This window comes from Myotis davidii, unplaced genomic scaffold (assembly GCF_000327345.1).
Source record: "Myotis davidii unplaced genomic scaffold, ASM32734v1 scaffold200, whole genome shotgun sequence".
NCBI classification, from domain to species: Eukaryota; Metazoa; Chordata; class Mammalia; order Chiroptera; family Vespertilionidae; genus Myotis; species Myotis davidii.
In genome coordinates this window covers 3919112-3943202 of record NW_006293700.1, presented here as the reverse complement: position 1 = coordinate 3943202, position 24091 = coordinate 3919112, and the positions used below count along the sequence as shown (strand labels likewise).

At 41.6% G+C, this 24091-nt stretch overlaps 1 protein-coding gene across 2 annotated transcripts; it reads right to left on the bottom strand.

Annotated features, from left to right (window-relative positions):
- Window positions 1–7: 7 nt before the first annotated feature.
- On the bottom strand, window positions 8–18475 carry GDAP1 (ganglioside induced differentiation associated protein 1). Of its 2 annotated transcripts, none has more exons than XM_006767337.2 (6): window positions 18290–18475; window positions 16818–17010; window positions 6668–6841; window positions 5324–5418; window positions 4092–4206; window positions 8–3095 (listed from the first exon to the last, which is right to left on the bottom strand). In XM_006767337.2, exons 1-6 carry the CDS (start codon window positions 18404–18406, stop codon window positions 2713–2715), a joined length of 1077 nt encoding a protein of 358 aa, XP_006767400.1. In that variant the 5' UTR covers window positions 18407–18475; the 3' UTR covers window positions 8–2712. The 2 variants fall into 2 exon arrangements, with proteins under 2 accessions (XP_006767400.1, XP_015421759.1); XM_015566273.1 differs by having other exon boundaries at window positions 8–3092.
- Between the last annotated feature and the right edge of the window lie 5616 nt (window positions 18476–24091).

The following is a 24091-nucleotide window of genomic DNA, read 5'->3' as shown; positions in this document are numbered from 1 at the left end:
GCACATATTTCTTTTCCAATTATTTTTATTTATCTTACAGGCAGAATAGTATCTTGATCTCTCTATTACATTCCACAACACCAAAATATCTACAACTCTGGGTCAATATCAACAACTACTAAAAATTGAGCAAGCAATTTACAACTATCTGCAATTAAGGAAATGGGATTCCAAAGGCATATCATTGCAATAACAATTAAATAGCATTTATGCTTTAAGACACAAATAGCCAGCATAAATGTAGTACCTCGGGCATTTTTCTAATTGTGATAGTTACACAAATTTGGGAAACTGAGGAGCACGTTGGCCAGGCACCAATGATCATGAAAAAGGAAACACATAAAAGTGCCGATCTTGCTGATAGGACGTGTTCAGCTCTTCAGCTTGACATGGTGTTTGTCCCTTCCAGTTCACCAGAAATCAATACCACATGTGCCTCAAGCTTTTCTACAGATGAATGATTTGATGAAGATGTCCTCATTTCGGAAACTGAGATCATTCATGTTTATCTTCAGTTGAAACATTTCAGAAGGCTTTGCTGCACCTAAAGAACGCCCAGTCTCAGACTGCTGGGTGATCAGCGACATCTAGTGGCCATGATACCCCTAAACAGACATTTTTTTAAGTATAATCTCAAGGGTGGTCATAAAACAAGCGAAATGTCCGCAATGCATCATCTTTAATATTGACACAAGTTTATTTCCAATGAAATTGTATCGGAAAATTACAGAAATTTCCTAGTAGATTTTCTCTGATTCAGTAATGATATAAATTTAAGGAAAAGCCAGCACTGGCTTCTCATCTTTATTCTTAATGAACAGCCCTCACATCGGTAAATATCCTTCGTAGTTTTATAAAAATCCAATTTAGGTTTGGATTCATGTCTGAGTTCTTGCTCCTAACAAGGTAACAAATAACACTGCAAACTACTGAATAATCAGTTTTGTGGATCTTTTATGAGTACATGGATCAGAATGTTCCAGCAACAAATTTCACTCTATACAACAGTGCACTGAGGTGCAAAATTAAGACATTACTAGTATAAAAGCTCCTGTCTACTAATGATTGTTGGATTGAGTTCACACCGGAAATGTTATTAATTTTTTGTAAACACAGAACATCCAGTTCATTAAGCTTTTCTGAAACAACTGGATCATGAAATGGAATTATAGAAGCCTTTGACCATCAGAAAATCATTGTTCCCTAGGAATGACTGATTCCTATGAAAGAAATAGTCAGTCCGGTCTTTGGCTATCTTGCACAGCCAATGGGGGGCCGTCCAAGCAAGCTTATGTTGCTCCTGGACCTTTGGCTCCTTATTCTCTCTGCCAGAGACCTGACACCACTCTCAAGGCCTTTCTGCCCTGCTCTAGAGCATCTCTGTGTGCCTGGCACCAAGAAAGATTTCTCCTGAGCCAGACTGTCGGATGCAGCTCTATGGCTGTTCGTGGGACACACTGGGCTTGTCCTTTCCACACGGACTGAGGCACCCCCAAGATGCCCAGATGTATATGAATGAATATTGGTGGCATTCCTACCTAGCCATTTACTTCATCTCCTGTAAATTAACTGCCAAGGGCTAAGACTAGACCTTTCTCTTCCTCTGGAACCTTCTAAAGATTTGTTGATGATCATAAACGGATGCAAGGCCTGGACAACAGTTTTTGGATGAACACACCAGCCTCCCAAATGCAGAATGGGCACGGTTAGTACGCCCAGCTCATCAAAACCCACTACCCAGCCACATGTGACTGGACACAACAGTCCATAGGCACCATCGAATTGGGGAACCATGAAAAGAAAGGGACCTTTTTTATATCACCTCATAGCTTCGTGTAAATGCTAGGCAGACATGCTTGGGTGTGCATCTCACACAAAAGTACATAAGCAGTTTATCTTATTAGATCGATGGATGTGAGCGTGATTCATATGCATTCAAATGAGGTGCTGCAAGCCTGGGTTTTCTCCAGCCCACTCCACCTCGTAAATCCTTGGCCTTATTTTCCCAAGGTTCTCAGCTACGGGAGGATGTGTGGGCAGGGGGCACAGGTCATCACCGTAATGTTTCCTTAGGGGACAGGCAGCCCTGGGTGGCTCTGGAGGCTCCTGGAAATTGAACTCCACTGCTCTGCTCTGTACAGCGTAGACTTCATTTTCCCTTTCTACCTCTCCCTTTTCCCTTTGCCTCCCTCATTTCTGCCTGAAGCCAGCTGTGCTAGCATGGAGCATTGTTGCACCCTGCTGCTGTCTGAACCCCATGCTGTGTAACAAATATGACGTCTAAATTCCAGGGGCAAATACTGCTAACTACTCAGCACTCAGCATATCAAGATAGTCTCAGATAAAGAGCTATGGGCAACCTTGGGTTATTATTACTGTCTGCTTGTAATAATAACCTCCCCAGCAAAAAAAAAAAATTCAGAACCTAAACTGGCTTTTTGAGGTCAAGGACTATTCTCTACCTATCAGCATTAACATACCTGGACTTTGCGTGTGTTTTAAAGAGAGATTAAGTTAGGTTTGCAAGTCAGTAATCGTAACATTACCAGCCCCGTCATGTTCATTGCCACCTCCCTGACATCAACTACCCAAAGAGTAAAGTAAGATATGGTTTGTGCTGGTTGCCCGGGGTCATTCTGCCCTGGGCCTGGCAGGGTGGACAAGGCTGAGCTAAATGGTAGGGTGAGTTGCCACCACCGGATCCCCGCAAGCCTAGAAATAACTTGGTCTGGGTCTAATTATTAATACCAGGTTTCCAAATCTCTTTCTGAACAGCATGAAAGCAAAATAACCCACCCCTGCGAGCAAACCAACCACAAGGGTGGTGCCAAGAACTTTGGGGGCCCTCTTCCTGGCCACCCGGAGCGCTGTGGGCAGCACCGCGGAGATTAAGATATTGTTGACATGCCCTAAAACCTTGTTAAATGTTTTCCTCTTCAAGACACGCTCGTAATAGGTTTCCAAGTTGGGTCGCTTTCCATTCCCCCAGTTTCTCCTCGCAAACCCCAGGAACTTCAGGCGATGCAGGGTGACAGCGAGCGAGACGTCGGCCAGGGTGAAGGACTCTCCGCAGAGCCAGGGCTGGCGACCTTCTTCTAATCAGAGAAAGGGACACGGAGAGTTAGGGCCACTCCCACTGCCCAGACAGACCCTACCTGGCATCTTGCGTCTCAGTCTTGAGGGCAGGAGTGAGGACAACAGGAGATGAAGGCCATGGTACATCTTCCTGGCACTCCTACTCGGCGAGTAATTTTATGCTAAAAAACAAGTCCATGCATACGTATTCCAAGCTCAGGGAGACTTAACATCTGCCAGCCACCTCGGTCCCTAAGTGAAACCGGGGTCATTTGAGCTCAAAGCCTATCTATCCTTGAGGATAGCAACCATAACACTGAATTCAGCAAAGCCCTGGTATCTAATTGTTGGTCAGTCTGCATCGAAGTGAAATAGGACCCCTGAAGGATTTTTCTGCACAATTTGGATTATGATTGTGGAATTCCAACCTCGCCCATCTCACAAACATGTCATTGCAGCAGTTAATTTAGTTGAATAACCTGACCAGGTGCTTGAATGTTCCCTCTAATTCTTTCCTTAGGCAGGGGGACAGCTTCTCACCTGCAGTCAAGTATGAAATGGGGCCAGCACGTGCAGACGTGCAGGCCGACTGGGGAGCATCCACGCATTGGACCTGTGCACCTGACTTAGCTGTGCAGCCAGGGCTCAAGTGCAAGCACGCCGGCCACGTCCAGGGTGCTACTCCAGTTGACAACAAAGTTGAGGACCCCGTTAGCTGAAACTTGCTTCGCACAGGGACTCTGTTACCCTTTCCATAGTGACTGAGAGCAGCACTCCCCGAGTGACATTTCAGGCCTGACTTTATGGATATTCCTAAAGCTCACCTATTGTTTCCCTAAACCAGAGGAAATATCAGTTACCTCCTCCTCGGGCATGGAGGCTCTCAGCTTCTCAGGATTGTTTACTGAATTCAAACTGCCCGGGAAAATAATGACAGCACATTGTTACTGAAATCTAAGGCCGTTCCCATAAAGACTCCTGGTGTCCAGGGAAAAGGAATACAAATGAGAACCTACCTGGGGTTTCTTCGTTTCTTCTTTGCAGCTCAGTTTCCACCTGATCCAAGACTTTCTCCAACTCATCTAGGATTTTCTTCAAATATTTGACATTGTCATGGTCAAGAAGCTTTGACTAGTTAACAAAAATAACACAATAGATTAGTTAAGCCTGTTAAAACAAGCGCTGTAGAGCAAAGCAGATAGACACTATTGTAGAGTTGGGAACTGTTCGTGGCAAATGAGAAGAATTAGAATAGCTTCGTTAAAGCGAAAGCTAAGTTGGGGGGGAATGCGCGGCTGTGCAGATGCCCCAGGGCCAGGGTCACTGCTCACTGGCCACTGCTGTGGACCAGAGGACCGGAGAGGGCGAAGACGCTGAGGGGCACAGAGATGCTTCCCGGGCCCAGCTCAGGGGTGGAAGGTCAGCAGGCTTTGCTGAGTGAATAACTGGAATGACTGACGGCTGGGGGGTGAGGGGGAACCTGACGGCGGTGAGGGAAGGAGCGAGTGGAGAACCAGCAGTGCTGTGTGCGGGTGTCCCCTTTCTTCTGAGAATGCTCCTTTCGCTCAGACACGGTAAAGGAAGATGGGAAGCTGAGGGAGGGGGCGGTGTTGCTGCTTGCTACATCTTTAATATGGGAGGAGCTGGCACGCGTTGCTGGGCCATAGGGAAGAATCAACAGAAAGAGAAAGGCTGCCTGGTCAGCGTGGCTCAGTGGTTGAGCATTGACCTATGAACCAGGAGGTCACGGTTCAATTCCCCGTCAGGCCACATGCCTGGATTGTGGGCTCGATCCCCGCATGCAGGAGGCAGCCAATCAATGATTCTCTCATCATTGATGTTTCTATCTCTCTCTCCCTCTCCCTTCCTCTCTGAAATCAATAAAAATCTTTCTTTTTAAAAAGAGAGAGAGAGGTCAACTGTAACTGATGAAGCCTTTAGGAGGCAGGTAAGCCACAGACAGCGGGCAGCCTAGGCCTGACGCACAGAGTACCTCGAATGTGTTGTTAAGCTGCTCTTACCTTTTAGAACTGTGCTTGGGAACCAGCAGGCGCAATATCCGCTGTCTAAGCAGCGGTGGTTAGGTTTGAATATCAAGCCAACTAAAGAAAAACTCTGAAAGCACAGCATGAGCCACAGGTAAATGGTGTGCTGGTGACCTGCGATCTTTAACAGGAGGTGTTCTAGAAACAGTGCTAACATTTAGCACAAACAGTGGCTGCAAGCTGAGGACCCCTGGTCTACTCACTTTCAGGCGCTTCTGTTTTGCGATGTAGGCCTCCTGCAAGTCTGGGTTTTCTTCAGCAAGCTTCTTCAGCTCGGACTCTGTGTTACCAATCTGGCCTGATAAGGAAGTCATTTTTGAAACAGAAAATTATTTCCTTCCTTCTGTGTGAGAAACAAGGAGAAGCGGGAAACTCGACGGTAAGAGCAGGAGTTCAGGGGCTCAGGCCCCGCCTCTGCCTCGGGCTCACCCTCTCTGTGCCTCAGTTTCCTCACCTTTAACGTGGGCCTCTCGGAGTACCTGCTCAGGGGCAGGATTCAGTGAGAAGCGCCTGGAAGGAGCTGAGGGAAGGCCCAGACGTCGTAAATGCTGGGTGCAGGGTACTTGCGCTACCTTCCCATACCTTTCAAGTTTTCTATAAGGAACTTCTATATGAAGAGGAGGGCAAAGCCTTATTTTAAAATACATACATATATATATATATGAATTCTAGGTGACAGAATTGTATCTATCAGAATACTTGTTTCACATCATAGACCAGTCTTTATGAAGAGGAGGGGAAGCAAGAGGAAGCTGAGAAGCAGGAAGAGAGAGGAGAAAACGAGAGTGTAGAAGAGGAGGGAAGGGAAGAGAAGGGAGAGGAGAAGAGGGAGGAGGAGAGGTACCAAAAAGAATGAAAAATAACAGAAGAGAACGATAAAGGTGAGGCTTGGTTTTTGGAAAGAATATTGTTTCTAGGTTTAGAAGATGTAGGTGTGTGTTTCTAGTCAGACATCCAGAGTCTGACCACAACCACCATCCCCAATTTTCTTGTCCCCAATTACTGTGCCACAGCGCACCCTTCTGCTGCTCTACACCTCATGTAGCAACCCTACTCCTTCCTCAGGCAGGACAGGATGGAGGAGAGCTGGACGGCTCAGTTCAAGCTCTATAATTCTGCCATCACTGGATTTAGAGAAAAAGTGAACAGCCTGAAGTTTGGCTCCCTCGCATAATGAAAGGGAAGAACCAGAAATGTGAACTCAGTTGCCTCTGTTCCCCACAGATCCCAGCTTTCCTGCTTCCTGGTCCAGCTGTCCATGAGAACATGTCATGGTCTTTACTTTTCCACAGGTCACTCTTCTGAGTTTTATCCAAACTTGGCCCTCAAAGCCGAGAGCTGGGAAATCAGGAAGTATAGACCACAAGTGTCCAGCTGGATAGCTGAAGCACAGATTAACCTGGGTGCATGGTCCATCTATCACTTGCCCGTCCATGAAGCAAACTCAACAACTCTGTTCCCGTCTCCTCTTAATGCTCATGAGATAGATCTTAAACGAATTAAAAGGAACTCAGGACAGAATTCAGGTCTTTAAGATTTTTACATACTGCGAATCCTTGTTGTTGCATAAGCTGGGATCATGGAGTCCACGGTTAGCTCCGGATGCAAAATGCAGCCGTGTGTATAGGCATCCATTGGCAAGGAGTCGAGCAGTTCCCGATAGTGTTGTACCCGTGGGTAATACATGCTTTCTTTATCAGGCATTAACTTGGGTGTTTTTTCTAAAGTGCATATACAAACACACACAGAAACATTAAAGGAAAAGTTACAAATGAAATATTACATCAGAAACAAAAACCCAACCATCTCATCATTAACATTTTCAATATTATATCAAGGCTTTAAAAGATATCTCCCAAGCTCAGAGATTCAAATTTTGAAATGGCCTAATGTACCAGGCCAGATCCCAAATCATGATCATTCTGGCATTCTCACACTTCTCCGCCTTACAAATTACTACTCAACCCTCAAGGTCTAGAGATGCCAGCTCTTCAAAGAGCATTCCCTGACCTCCTACAGCTACCAGCATCTGACTAGGCCAGGTGTGCCTTCCTCTGAACACACAAAATACCGTGAGCATACCCCATTAAAGCCCTGATCACCTTAATTATTTGTATCTTTTTGCCCCATGAACCTCTGCAGGGTAAGGGGCCTGTGGTCCAGGGTCTAGCATAGTGCCCCGAACATTTCAGGCCCTTGGTAAAGGTTGGTTAAGAATGCAAGCTCATTACAGACAGAGGTGCAGGGACTACTCTGTCCTAGGTTCCAATTAATACCAAGAGTTACCCTATTGATGCTATGTGAATGTGAAATGACAATCTTCATGGAATTTCTAATATGTTATCTCTGGAAAGTGGATTTTACATGAATCCTCATTTTCTGGTTAAAATCTAGACTATAGACTCCTTGAGGGCAAGGACCATGTTCTCTTTTGCATCCTTAGTATTTAATATCACATTTGGCTCAAAATAGGTACACAGTAAATTTTAATTAACAAATTAATTAATACACTCCCAAATTACTAGGAATTATAGACAATAGCAAACACATGTATTCATGGTTTCACTTTCCATTGCTTCAGCTACCTGCATTCAACCATGATCCAAAAACATTAAATGAAAAGTTCCAGAAATAAACAATTCATACGTTTTACATTGCACGCCATTCTGAATAGCGTGATGAAATTTCATGCTGTCCCTTCCTGTTAGTCACTTAGTAGCTGTCTCAGTTATCAGATCAAGCGTAGCAGCATCACAGAGCTTGTGTTCAAGTCATCCTTTTTATTTCATAATAGTCCCAAAGCCATTCACATAACTTTTATTGCAGTGTATTATTATAACTGTTCTGTTTTATTATTGTTATTGTTGTTAATCTCTTCCTGTGTCTAATTTATAAATTAAACTTTATTATAGATATGTATGCATAGGAAAAAAATATGATATGTAGGGTTTGGTACTATCCACAATTTCAGCCATCCACTGGGGGTCTTGTATCTATCTCCAACAGAAAAGGGGACTAGTGTATTTGAGCTGGAGAAACTCTGTAGTATAAGGGCACTGAGATATAGAAGCCAAGAAATTCTCCCAAGATCCCAGAGCTAATTAGAGGCAGAACAAGAACTAAAGTCATCTATTTCTTAATACAGTACTCTCTTTTATTCCAACATCATAACATCTTCAAAGAGCTTACTTTTCAGAGACTATCTAAGGATGATGAAGATGAATTGCATGACCCAAAGGTGAGGTCAATGTCCCTTCAGAATCACTTTTCACTTCTGCCTCTCAAACTGCCCAGAAAAAAAAAAAGGCAACTACCTTATTCCAACGAGTGAAAAGAACAGTCTTAATTTTATTGATTTATTCCTCCGTTTGGGTTATTTATTGAACTTAGAATCCTTTTGAGCATGACCCACTCATTCATAAGTGTTGACAATTCAGAGTTGGTTGCAGGGAAGATTTCATAATGCCAGACCAAGTAGAACAAGTTTTTGAAGCCAACAGGCTATTTCTGACTCTCTAAGAAAACACAAGATGGATTATTCTTCAAACTGCTAGGTTATCCAATTCTGAAGGCTGCATTAGGATCATCCAGAATGAAGTGTCAGCTATACACTGCCTGCCAACAGTGGATTTACCCAACCAGAGCACACTTCCTTGCTGACCTTTCAAAATCTCTTGATCTCAGTGTATCACTGGGATGCCAACCAATCAATGCACAGTACACGCATCCCACTTCCATGAGTACAACACGCTGGATGCCTTCTAAGGTCCTTGAAATATTGAGAGTTCTTAACCTTTTATGTGCCACCATGCTCTGCTCAAAATATTGTTCTTAAATGTGTAAAATACAAGCTGTGTTAGCACTCCTGTGGTCAAATAATCCATTATGAGAAGCACTCATTCTGAGGAGATTCTTGCCCTGGCCTTGATCATGAGGCCCAGAAAGAGAAGACCTGAGCTGACCCTCCGGTCTGGGGCTGAGGCCAGCCTGAGGCACACTCCAGCTAATCTACAAGGCATGTAATCATGAAAATAAATTCTTGTTGTTTTTTAAAAAAATGCATAAAATACAAACATAGGATTGTATAGGAAGTTGATTATATAAAAACTAGAGGCTCGATGCACGAAATTCAAGCAAGAGTAGGCCTTCGCAGTCCTGGTGGCTGCCTGGATCCCTCCCTCGAAGCCCTAGGCAGCGGCTTCCTTGATGCCGCTGCTGCAGCCCCAGCTTTGTCTGGTAGGACTTCCGATCTAATTTGCATATTACACTTTTATTATTATTATAGATACAGTTAAGAAAGTAATTTTAAATGATAAAATACTAATATGGGTGCCTATGTGTTAATACGTTAACAAGATCTAGCAGCAGGTCTATCATAAGTTCAAAATAATAGGAGCATAAATGATGATTTTAAATATCTGCAATAACTTGATACACTATGAGCACATCTGTGATTTCTATTGGTAACAAAGTCACAGGCACTCCTGCTACTGCTGTGGATTATACCTATATTAGAAAGGAGAGGAAATAATAAATTTCTACTGGAAATCAAGATATCATTTCCCCCATCTAAGTAAAATCTCAAATCTCCTGAATTCTGTTCATAGACCACGAAGGGCAAAGTGTAGTCTGAGAATCCCTGAGCTTTCCCAAGACACTCTCGGGGGCTCCCCAGTGTCAAAGCTGTTTTTATCGTCATTCTAAGATGTTGACTGTTTTCCCACTCTTCTCTCTCAGTGTCGAGCGTTGCTGTGCAGGGGCTGCCTGACTCCTTCCCACAGTTCATGGCACACAGGCGTGCGCGTTCTTGTGTTTCAAACTGCTCTCCGCTCTCATTTCCAGTGTGTTCGGTATTGATAGATGTGGCCCAGGTATCTTCAATAATTTCTAACACAAAGCGACCCAGAAACCAAAACGTTTAAGAACCACTGCTTTAGGACTCTAAGAACCTCAGCTTAATACCGTCAATGGGCCAGCATGTTTAAATGCTTCCCAGGTGGTTAAATTCATGGCTCCTGGCCCTGGCTGCCTTCCAGTGCCAGGCCTGAGGCTAGTGTCCAGGAGAGCGGCCAGGTCCCCCTGGAGTGTGAAAGAGAGCCGGAAAAAGAGGCCTGGTTGCTTTCTGGGGAGGGAGGCTTCATGCGACCAGGCCTGAACTCTTCCAATGTTGAAACGCATGCAAATAATGTTCGTGACTCAGTACACCATTGCTGTGTAACTCGCCAGAAACGCTGTCAGAGCAGAAAACACCCGTGGGTCCTGCTTCTCTTCAGTCTCGGCCTCTCCCGAGCACGCCCTGTCCAGCGCCACGTGCGCCATGGGCCGCCAACCTCCTGTCACCAGAGCACAGCAGTCAAAACACAGCTGGGAATTTCCTTTGAACTATGCAGATCTGCCCCCTCACTCTCATCAACTTTTATTTGCCAGTCCTTTTAGCTTTGTTTTAATCCTGCGAAAATTTAATAAACAAAACCCTCATTTCAATGGAGTGGGGAGGCTGGGAGAACTCTAACACAATGTGTCCCTCATAGCTCACTACTGACCCCACAGGGAGACCCGCACCAGCACCTCCAACATACTCCTCCCACCCGAGCTGGAGGAGGAAAAGGGTCCTCCCGGCCCAGTAACAGCTCCGCCAACGGGAGGCCTCCAAACTCAGCCAATGAGAAGTCACTATACTTTGAACTTGCAATTTCCTCCAATGGATTCGTCCTTTACAACATTCCCTCCTATGTCCATACAAGAGTGTGTTCCTCTTGTTTCTCTGCACTTGCACATGGTTCACCATTAGTCCACAGGTCCCAAATTGCAATTCTTTGTTATTCCCAAATAAACACATTGTGCTGGAGAGATATCTGGCTACTTGTTAAAGGTCAATATACTAAAACTATAGCCAAAACCGGTTTGGCTCAGTGGATAGAGCTTCAGCCTGCAGACTGAGAGGTCCCAGGTTCGATTCCGGTCAAGGGCATGTACCTGGATTGTTAAAGGTCAATATACTAAAACTATATATACTAATACATATATATATTACACACACACACACACACACACACACACACACATACCCCCTACTGGGGACCAAGCCTGTAACCTGGGCATGTGCCCTTGACCAGATTTGAACCAGGGACCCTTGAGTCCACAGGCCCACATACTATCCACTGAGCCAAACCAGCCAGGGTGGTAATCGAGAACTTTTAAGAAGCGGGCAATGGGAAGGGCTCCCAGTATTGGGGAATAGGGTTGCAGTAGTGGAAGCAACGATTAGCAGTCACTGGAACAATAAATAAAAATAAATAGCCCAGCTGGTGTGGCTTAGTGGTTGAGCATGGACCTATGAACCAGGAGGTCATGGGTTCGATTCTGGTCAGAGCACATGCCCAGATTGCAGGCTCCATCCCCAATAGAGGGCATGCAGGAGGCAGCCAACCAATGATTCTCTCTCAACATTGTCCATCTCCCTCTCCCTCTCCTTTCCTCTCTGAAATCAATTTTTTAAAAAGAATAAATAAATAACTTGACAAGATCTGATTTCCTAGAAGACTGAGTAGGGACAAGACAGGTCTTGTACTGGACCTAAATTTAGGCAACAATTTAGGAAAAGGCAGATGGACATTTTAAAAAGGCAGAATGACGTGATAAACAACAAGGAGAGAAAACAAAATTAGTTTTGTGTTTTTTTAATCAGAAAGAAACAATAAAAGCATTCTGCAGCCCTTTAATTCTCAAGTCTCTATATTGCTGGTGATAATAACAATGGCCTTGAGCCATTTAAAAAATTCCATTCAGCTCCAAGAGCAAGAAATAGAAAGGGTCAAAGGACTTAAAGGCATAACCTTCCATTATTTTACTAAATTCACTACTCTGATTGCCTGCATTCCCCAGTGATGGCAGATAAGAGGCACTTTATGCCTGTTTTCAAGAAAGACTCCCCCAGGTCTATTTGAAGAACCTTCAGGTCTTCTTTACTAGCTCAATGAAAACAGAGTAGATTTCATTTCTAACTTGGTCCTTTTGTTGATTTTTTAAAAAATTCTACTTAGATCACTTAGTGATGACATTAGTATATAAGATAATATGCATCAACTAGCTGAATAAGATTGTACCCTTCAACAAGTCATACACCTGACCATTAGAAAATATACTAATAGTAAACAATTAAGTTATGACCTGAAGCAAAAGGTGTGGTTAAAAACTAACTATAATTCAAGGTTATTTTAACTTTGGTGCTAGCAAGATCAAAGCTAAATAGAGAAAAGAAAAATTACATGGTGTCAAATTATGCACCCAGGATTTTCTGTTATATATTAAATTACCAAAATTCAATATTCACCATAATACATCCTTGTTTCCAGGTTACCACTGGCAGTAAAAAAAAAAATAGCATATGTTCTAGTATTTTGCAGTAATTTTATGCCCACATTTTTTTTTATTATCTAGTGGCCAAATTAAAGATCACCCAAAGAGATTATGAATAGTATAAGAAATATCTGGATTTTAAATTCCTATTATTAGTGTGTATATTCACTTGTCACATCCATTTCTCCTGAGTTCTCCTAGTTTGCTTACTATCATATAAATTGCTTGCTTTACTGTAACTACTCTTCATCACATGCCCAGGTAGGAAAAGTTGTCACATATATGAAAACTGGGTAATAGTGATAATACATGCATGTCTTGCAAGCAGGTTTGGCACCCGGCCAACTTTATAGAATGAAATTATCTTTGAAGATAAGTTGTTAGTGATTTGGGGCCTTTATATTGGGACCTTGTACCAATTAATACCCAATAAATGTCTACTGAAAGAATGAATCAAGAGATTGCTCTTGGCCAGCCTTTGGCTGAGCAGCAGAGTAGTTCTAAATTCTTCCTTTGACCCAACCTCTGACCGCAGGAACATACCACTGTTAAAGTACAAAATTCAATGGAGTACATTTGAAGATCTACTTGGCTTTCTTAAGTGATTCATGAATCGGGCTGATGTCTACACCAGTCTTCCATGTAACTGCTTTAAAAAAAAAAAATCGAGTATAGCCATCATTCAATGTAATATTCACTTTCTTTAGCTAAAACTTGGAAAGACTGTCTTGGTGATCAAATTTTCCCCCAAAAAAAAACTAGCAGTTATTTAATGGACTTATCTCATAAGGATGTAACCATGGTAATACTGATTACAGAGAAAGGTCATTTTTAGTATAATCCCCAACTGATAGGCTAACACGGGATAGCAATAGTATTGAGAAAGGTCATTTTTAGTATAATCCCCAACTGATAGACTAACACGGGATAGCAATAGTAACAGTGAAGGAGATACCAGTTCACTACACTCTATTATTTAGAATGGATACACTTAATTGAAGTCTCGCTATTATAACCCTGGGCAACTATACACCTCATGAAATCCATTCACTTATCATTCTAATTTGCCGACTCCTTCACAGTTCCATCCATAACTGGACAAAATGCTACATATTGCAACCAGTTAAAAATGCAGCAGGTTACAATTCCCCATATTCTAGACAGAGCCTATACTTCTGAAACAATTTCAGATCACACGAGCCTTTTGTTTATTACTGGCTTTTACTGGGAACTCGTTAGCCAGCCAGGCCTCCCCTCCCTCACTACTGGAGGTGACTTTTACAAACAAGATTCACACACTACATCTAACCTTGTTAAACTTTATCTCAGTTATGTTTCCATTTTATCGTTCCATTAGAAACGTTTCATAAGCTAGTCATCATATTAACCATCCTAGCTTTCCTGTCATTTACAAATCTAATAATGTTTCTGCTATGTCTTTATTCAAGTCATTTATGGAATCGTTAGGCTCCTCAGGGAATAGAAGCCTATACGAACAACAGTAGGGGTCCCTGCCCAGGTTGAGATTTATTTTCAATAATTCACTTATTTTAATAATTCAAATGTATTTATTAAGTTCCTATTAAAAAATATTCACCATATGAGGCATTGGGAATACTGTCATTAATGAGACAGACACTGTCTCTGATCTTATGATATTTAGAGTGGTCCACAAGCAATTGAAATAATTAAAATAAAGTGAAATAAAAATTATTATAGGATAAGTAACATGACAGTCTATGGCTAAAGAAGCAACCTAGTATAAGAAATCTAAAATGAATATTCTTCAATACAGTGGTTTATTCAACTGAAAAGGTGCATTTCATCAAGCCATAGTTGCTCCTTCATTCCACAGGGGTATCATATAAAGCAATTGTAAATGATTTGCTTAAATCAAGATACACAATATCTAGAATCATGCCTGGCACATAATAGACTCTTTTTTTGAAGTGTTAGTTAATGACATTTCTAACAAGCTCCCAGTGATACCAGTGCCACTGGTCAATGGAAGACACTTTAAGTAGCAAGAATTGGTAGAATCCCCCACTCAGCCTCCTTGACAATTGGGATAACATTTGCCTATCTCTTGTCTGGCTCCTTTCCTAATCACCCTGAATTCCTAATGGTAAATATAAAGTATCTTAATGATAATTGTGATAACACTTACATTGTTTGTTTTTTATTTAATACTTTGGGATAAACTTCATCTGTATATTAGACTAGTCTTCATTTATGTAACTAATTGTTCTTGTGCTGGTTTGATATGGGTTTAGGTCCTTTCATATTAATCTTTTACAACCCTAAGACTACTCTCCTAGGAAAGAGGAATGAGTAAGATAGGAACCAGTTGGACTTGCTTTATGTCTGCAATTGATAAAACTATGTCACCTAATCCGAGGGGATGAACAGAAGTCAAGTCACCAAGGACCTGGAATACGTTAGGGTCAGCTTCAGGCTACAAGCTAGGATTCTTGATTTCTTATTCTGTTGGTACATCAGAATTAAAGTCCTTAGTTTCCATGTTTTTATCTTAACACTTAGCCCACAATGCCTCCTTCTCTGATTCAATAAATTATAATAAGAGCCTAGTATTTCCCTTGTTAGAGCAGGACTCAGAATGTGTTTCAGTTTTGTTGTTATACAGTCAAAGGAAAAGAAAAAGCCTAAGGAACATGTTAAGAAAGCCTAATAATCATTAACATTACTATGTTATTAAGTAACATATTTCATATTACTCAATATCTCAGAGGAGAAACAATGTAAGGAGGAAGAGATAAGGAGAAGGCGGAGGAGGAGGAGAATGGTAGTAGTAGTAATTTAAGAGATACTAACAAAAGATTTAAATATGATTTCCCATTTACTATATCATTTTAAAACTTGTGATTATTTAAAACAGAATTCTTGTACAATTATTTTTGTTTTATTCACATTATTATAATCACTTTTCCCAGTAAATACAAATTATTACTTAATAGGCTTGTCCATTTCCAAAAAGCTCAACGTTGAGAAAAATGGTATTAAACCAATTAGCCATCATTTTCAATACAATCCCCAGCATATAGACTCAGCGGGATGGCCGGTAATGATGAAGGAAAAAGCCATTCATTTGATTCTTTCATTTAGATCAATGGCCACCTCTAAATAACAACTCCTGTCAGAATCCTAGAGAACTGAATAGTTGGATTAAGAGCAGAAGCAGCCCATTGCTCATCGAATTCCCTGGGGTCCCTGCCCCATTCAGGTCCATATCTGTTTTCCTTCAAAGTAGCACCTCCTCAGACATTTTTCTTGGCCAATTTCCTTACTCAGTTTCCAGTGATTTGACGTTATATTCTGGTTTTCATTTGCCCCGTTAACATCAACACAACTGATGGGAGATGGAGAGTCACTGGATCTCACGCAGCTCCTTTTGCAGAAGGGTACTCTACTGAGAGCTGGGAGCCCTGTGTTTTGTTCTGGGCCCTGCCAGTCCTGGTCAGCTATGGAATTTTGGGCAAATCAGTGAAGCCACAGTCTCCTCAGAGGATTGTCATGAGGAACAAGTGACACATGTGTAAGTGGCAATGACTATGGAAGACAGTTGGTACAATATGAAGATATGGATTTCAAGGGCTTGCAGTCCAGCCCTGCCCTGAAAAAGCTATATTACCTTAGGCAATCCCTCATGTACAAAATGGGAATAACTAGTCTACCGCACCCGTCTCAGATGGGTTCTTTGAAGACTAAATAGAACAGAAATTACAAAATGCCTGCTATAAAACAGGCTATCAGTAAGTGATTGTTACTTAAAGGCACTATAATTCCTTACAAGAGATGAAATTCAAACTATACAGGAGTTACAGGGGACAAGAACTCAAAAGTATACCAACATTCTATTCCCCCTTGCCTATAATTTACCCCTCTGCTCCCCTCTTAGTGTTTTTAAGGTGGAACCATTTGGTAGAACAGATGAGACTGATTTTCATAGTGTACATTTAGAATCAATATTATGAATTTGACCTTAAGGCAACTAAGTTAACCACCACAAGCCACACACCGGCAGGGGTTTTTTTTCATGTAAATTTAAAACATTAGAATTTGTAGTTTACATGAAATTTAAATGGAGTTGTACTGGTTTATACAAAATTTATGTTATTGGCCTAATTTATTTTTGTGTGCTTATGGAAATGGAAAAGTTTTTATCACTAAACCACCATCATGAAACCAAAAAGGAATTAAAAAAAAAAAAGGGAAGAAAGGGAAGGAGGGAGGGAGGAAGGGAGGGAAGAACGGATGGAGGGAACACATAGACTTGTGTTAAAAGTAAATCCAAGAAATCACAAATAGCCTTAACATTACCATCCAGGAAAGTCTGTTCAAGATAATCAATGATCTGAGTGGCCTCACAAATAATGCTTTCCCCGTGGATAAGGACGGGCACTTCTCCAGTTGAGTTCAAACGCATAAACCAAGGCTCATTGTGCTCACTCAGGGGCAGACTTACGTCATGTTCCTCGCACTTCAGTGCCTTTTCAGCAATTACCAAGCGCACCTGGAAGAGGTCACACCGGTTATCACAGAGCATGGGGGCTTTCAATTAAATGGCATCCCTGGATACCACTAGGCAGCTTTTCTGTGCTTCCCTGAGTTATGAGTGTTTTCAACATCCTTTTTAACTACAGTCCTGTGCAGCATAACTACCGTTGGGTCAACGACAGGCTGCGTATATGATAGTGGTCCCATAAGATTATAATAAAGCTAAAAAAATCCCCATCCCTTAGTGCTGTCATAGCCACCCTAACACAACACATTACTCACATGTTTGTGGTGACGCTGGTGTAAACAAACATACTGCACCGCCAGTCATATAAAATTATGTGCATGCGTACTATTATGTACACTACATAATACCTGATAATGACAATATATGACGGTGTTACTGGTTTATGTATGTACTATACTGTACTTTGTCCCGGTATTTAGAGTTTACTTGTAAAACAATATGTCATGTTACACCAGCAGCAGCCTCATATATTTTGTTTTTACATGTCTCTTGATTGCATCATTTTCTCTTGTGTGTAAATTTAATCTCGTGTAGTTTTGTACATTAATATGCTGTACAGGCTTGTAGCCTAGAAGCCATAAACTGTACCATATTGTCTAGGTAGGCAGCAGGCTGTACCACCTAGGTTTGTGGATGTGCACTCTGTGATGTTCTCAGAGCAACAAAATCGCCTGACAATGCATTTGTCAGAACATGTCCCTGTTTAAGCCCCATGTCACTGTATTCCTGTTCTAGAATTAATAAGATATAATCTAGCGTCTTGTTCCTATGAATTAGAAAAGGTCGGTAATGACAATGACTCTGGCTACAATAATTCAGTCACCCTCCCCATCACCAATACTTTCTTTGTGCCCTAAGCCTAATTATATCCTCCCCAACGAAGAAACTGAAATACAAATATGCTAGACGTTGTGAAAGAGAATGGATGGGAACAAAATGGAGTAAGATCGGTGTTTGGGGCTGTTTGAAAGCGCTTCCCTCTGCCTCACTCCGCGGGGTCCGGGGGACAAGGCCTGTAGCCCATTTACCGAAAGTGATGCTTTTGGTCTTATTTCATGAGTGGCAGCGCCTCGGGCATAGGCTTTCCATCCCAGGCTGATGCTCCCTGCCCCCCACGAAGGCGCACCCCTGCCCTGGAGGGAGCTTTGGTGGGGTTGGGGGCCTGGCGGCCTGTTTCCCGGTGGGCCAGCGCGGGCCCGGCCCCCAGGGAGCTGTCCTGGTGCTGAAACCCGATCCGCTCCGCCCTCCGCCGGCCCGAGGCCTTTACCTTTTGGGAGCTGAAGGAGTGTGTCCAGTGGTACAGAATGAGCTTAACCTCCGCCTCCGACCTGCCTTCCGCCATCAAGGGCGCGCCCCCTCCCTGCTCATCCTGCATCTGAGCCATTTCGAGGTGCGCTCTGTACGTCTCCCACCCGCACTGCCCTGCAAAGCTTGGGCAGTTTTCCCGCGATGCCTCTCGGAGCCTGGAAAGCTAGCTCGTGAGGACGAACGGGCCGCTGGGAAGTGTAGTTTCTGCAGCCAGAAAACTGTGGGGCAGCGTCTGCAAAACTGGGGTGCATGTGAGGCAGAAAGCCTCTGGGCCACCGGAGTCACCGGGAGGCGCAAGTAGGAGGTTTTTTTAGAGGAAACAACCTAAAGTGCATCCCTGGTCATTAAAGTGGGTAATGAATAATGTTGATAGGAAATTACTCGTTGGTTTTGGAGGTGGAATAGAGGTTGCTCAGATATAAAAACAGCATTTTTCCAGGATATTTAGAGTTCCTCTGGGAAAGCCCTGCCTTTGGCGAAGGGGAAGTTCCAGGTGCCAGACAAAGCAACAGGATAAGGATCTAGGTGTTGTCATTAGAAGTGGAGTCATGCAAACTAATTTATCATTTTTAAAAAAATATTTTTTTCTTTATTTCAGAGAGGAAAGGATGGGAGAAAGAGAGAAATATCAGTGATGAAACAGAACCATTGATTGGCTGCCTCCTGCACCCCCCCGCCCCAACACACACACACACACACACATACACACACCGGGGATGGAGCCTGAAACCTGGGTATGTGTCCTGACTGGGAATTGAACCATGACCTCCTGGTTCACAAGTCCACGCTCAACCACTGAGCCATGCCAGCTAGGCCAAACTAATTTATTATTATTATTATCATCATCATCATCATCAACAACAACAACAACTAATACACAATGGTGAGGAAAAATAACTTAGTTATTAAATACAGAAATTTTTAGAACAGATCTACCTGAATTCATGTCCTGGATTTCCATTACTTCCCATTTTTGTAGTGGAGATAATTTACTACCTCTAATAAGGTTTTTATGACAATTAAGTAACTAAATACAATGTTAAAAACTTAAAACAGCCTGGCGTGTTGTAGGTACTCGATGTTATTCACAGGTTCAGTTGACTTATAAACATTCTCTTTATAGGCATGAATCATAATTTGTACCAGTCTAGTTATTATTGTACACCTCTTAAAATGTGGTATCACTAGTAAATTAACGTACTAATATTACTGTGGATGCTTGCTTGTATAATGCATTCAGCAAATATTTACTGAGTATCCACTATATTCCAAGCATTATACTGAGCACTGGGAATGCAAATATATATAAGATCTGATACCTGGCACCCAAGATATAAGGTTGGTGGCAGAAACAACAAAATAAATAGACAACCATAACAGAGATAAGACCTATATGCCTTAGAATAAACATAAGGTACTATGAGAAAACAAAGGCAGGTATTCAACTCAAGCTTAAAAAGTGGGGGGGGGGGGCTTCGAAGAGACAAATCTCATAATGTCCCTCTCCCCTTTCCAAAACTTCCCACTAAAATCCACTTGTACGTAATAGAAAAACCTTACCATCCATTCACACGTTTATTCAGAGCTTCTGCTAAATCGTGCGTGCATTCTATTGCCGTGTGTCTTTGTACGTTAAGTTAGATTGTGGGCTCCTGGAGAACAGGAGCCAGCTCCTGGTCAATGTGCACTTGTTGAGCTTTCCCTCTTTCAGGAACAGTGCTGGATGCAGAAGAGATGGAGGTAAAAGTCTCAGGAACTGGCTTCAGGAAGTCAAGTGTGGAGGGAGAGAGATGAGATTACAACACAGCGTGGCCATTGCTGGGTGTCTAGGATGTTGAGATAGGAGTACAGACAAAGCTTCCTAACACAGAGTCTTCCCAGAAGAGGTGATGACTTCTACCATAACTAGAACCATACTGGTGCAATTACCAGCATATCTAGTGTTGGGCTACCACTGGCTCATACAGGCGGATGAGAGCTGATTGCTACATCTTAAGGAATTTTGAAAGCTGGGTATTCAACATAGCCAATATTAAAAATGAGGTAAAAATTGAATTACACTTAAATAATTTTTTAAATAGAGCTAGCAAATACTCAAAACTCGTTACTTCCTAATCATTTTGCTATGTTTATTATTGTCTACACTCTTGAAATTATGTATGTTATATATAAGGGTATGTGGCTATGTATCTCTTCCTATCTCCCTGTTCAGTGATGTCATCTTAGTAGCCTGAAATTGGCCATCATAGGCGTATTTACACCATAGCAATTGGCTAGTACTATCTATCATATGTTTGGTTTTCTCCAGAGAATTGGATGTTAAACATTTACCTGCACACCATGGAGTGTATGAATTTTATTTAATGTTTAGTAAATTATTTTGATAATGATGATGATGATGATAATGATGATGATGATGATGATCAGGAGAACTTTGGGTAAATCTGAGAATGAATGAGTTTGTATATTATCTGCTTTTGGTACCTTTTCCTGTCCTGATAAGCTTAGTTCTGCTTCCTCCTCCATGACTCAGATACCCACTACTCTTACAACATTTTCATTCTCTTCACTGTACTTTCTCTAGCACATCTTCCCAGCAGGAAAAAAAATACCAAAAAAGACCAAAAACAAACAAACCATAAACCCTGGAAAACTGAATGAATTGATTATTGCATTGGTGTTTCATATTTATAATGCCCTATAGACAAAGCATAATGTAGAACTTCATCTAAAGACCACAGACCAATTTCTTACAATCTCATATGATCTCTGATAGTCTGAGGTAGCTACCATCCCTAATTTATAATTGAAGAAAATAAGGTTTCATGACTAAAAGACTGGTCCAAAATCTTGATAAGTGGAAAAGCTGTACCTCAAACACAACTTTTCTGACTGCTAGTCAGGTATATTTTCTACTACACTATGCTAGCTCTAAAACCAAAGAGAAATTTGTGGACTTTCAAGCTTTGCATGGTGTGGGGTAGACCTTGGGGAAAATATAGCCACCTTCTTGAAAATAACTCCACATAGGTGTATATATACTTCTGTGACAGCACAAACTACAGTATCAGAAACAACTGTTCATATGTCTTTCTTGTGCATTAGCTTCAGAGCTTAATAAGGTCAAGGCCCAATATTCACTGTGTTACCCCCAGGAATCCAAATTAGTGCCTGGTACATGAAAGGTGCTCTAAACTGCTTATTTATTAATGGAGCAAGAGTAGATCACCAGCAACAACAGCCACAGCAAACAATGACAACCAACAACTAACAACAACAATAATAAATCATAGCCTGTTTAGTCTACTGCTCTCAAAATTCTATGTGAACAGGTATTTTCATTTGACAGAATTTGGTATTTACAAATCTGGGCTGAGGACTACGCCTCTGTAAACTGACTGTCTTTTTATATTAACATTTATTGAAATTATTTATTCATTTATATGTCCCTATATACATGAGGGTAAAGTGGATTTGATTGATATTATGAAATAGCAGATCACATAACCTCTCTGAACCTGAGTCACCTTACCTATAAAATTACAATAGAAAATCTATCAGACATACTGGCTGCACAGAGAGATCCAGTTCAGGAAATTTCTTTGAGTTAGACAATTAGGATTGGTTCACTTTTCTTTATGTCTTATGCTTCAATCAGATTTTAAATTACAATCTAGAACTTTTATGGCTAACTGATGTATATATTTACAAAAGTTACTGTTATGTAAAGTCCTAAAGTCCTATTACTGATCTTCTTATATATTTTGATAGGTATTATGGGATAGATATAATTTTGTAATGTATTTCAACAAAGTCAGAGATCTTGAAACCTTTTGACAAATTGGAATACTCTAAGTTTCTGTTTTATAAAGTACTTTTATGAATGACCACAAGAGGTCTCTATTTTTTAAAGAAAAATCAATCCCCTGATAATTTTCTTTCTTGACAATTAGAATACAGAAACATCTCTAGTCTCTAAAGAATATATTTAACTAATTAAGCTATCTAGTTCAAAATCAAAATTTTCAAAATTGGAAAAAATATTTTATATATATGTTTTTTTTTAAAAAAAATAGAATTTCCACTTTCTCCCGAGAGTGGCAACATTAATACTAACCAAGCACCCAGACTTAGCCTGTTCCATCCTGACCCATGCCTACAAAGAATCGCAAATGCTCTGTAACTGGTATACGTATGCATAAGAAAAAAATAAAGGGGATATTTAGAAGTTATTTTTTAGAATTTTTATCTCACATATGAAGAATTCTTACTATCTGATACTCTCGAGCATCTACAAAACTCAAAGTATTATCTAATCATAGCTCACCTGCATACATTAATTTGGTGAAAGAGTTGTGATGATTCTAGCTGGTTGACCGGAGCCCTAATCAACTTGACTCCTATGTCTGATTTATCAGCAGTGGTTTTCAAAGTGTGGCCCCTGAACAAATGACAGCAACCAGGAACTTGTTACATTTTAGTGAATCAGAAAATTTGGAGGCAGGGCCTAGCAACTGGCGTTTTAAAAGGCTCTCCAGTTTTTTAAACTGATGAGAAAAAAAACCATCAGTTTTTCTGATGCGTATTAAGCTGGAGAATTGTAAATTTAGTGTAGAATTGATGAATCACCCCAATTCTCAGTTGCTAGTTTGCCCCATCTATGAAACCTCAGGAGCAGAATGGTGTATGAAACTCAAAGGCTGACTTATGGTAGCTGGAAAAAAAGGTTAAATAATCTGGAACCATTTTCATAAAAAAACCTGGTTAAAAAAAAAAAAAAGACATGGTGCCAAGCCACCAGTATATGGACTCGAGATGCCAAGACCCCTCCACTTTTCCCTCAAAAACTGTAGATTACCCGCTGTGGGCTTCTAAGAGAAAGCCTCCATGCCCTGAGAATAGCCCAGACTTGCTCCTGACACTCTAAAATGTTTCCTCTGGTCTTTCTTGCATCCCAAGTATTGGTAGATGGGGAACCAAATCACCAGGCTTCTAGCTCCAAATTCTATGCATCCACTGCATCCCACAGCTTCCGCGTGGCCCGCCACTCACCTGAGCACAGATCTAGGCCAACTCTAGAGCCTTCTACTATTTGTGTATTACATCACAATCTGACTTCTGTTCAGTTTATTGACTTTACAGTGTCAGGTTTGGACACAATGATGCAGTCCTGTGGGTCACGTCACTGTATGAGAGCAGTGCCTGGCACTGATACTTCCCTGGTCAATTTCTCCACGTTAACAGCATTACCCTTCACTCCAGACATGGCTCAGGCTCCAAAGTCAACTGCATTCATGTTACTCGGTGAAAGAAGTCCATCTGAATAGGCTACATGGTGAATGATTCCAACTATGTGATATTCTGGAGAAGACAGAACTGAGGACAATAAAAAGATCAGCAGTTGCCAAGGATTGTGGGGCGGGAGTGATGAACAGAGCACAGGAGATTTTCTTAAAATATAATTTTATTGATTTCAGAGACAAAGGGAGAGGACGAGAGAGATAGAAGCATCAATGATGAGAGAGAATCATTGATCGGCTGCCTCCTGCATGCCCCCTTCTGGGGATCGAGCCTGCAACCTGGACATGTACCCTGAATGGGGAATCGAACTGTGACCTCCTGGTTCATAGGTCCACACTCAACCACTGTGCCACACCGGCTGGGCAAGCACAGAAGATTTTGGGGGCAGTTAAACTACTGTATGTGATACTACAATGGTAGATACATGGAATTATACATTTGTCAAAACACATAAGTGTAC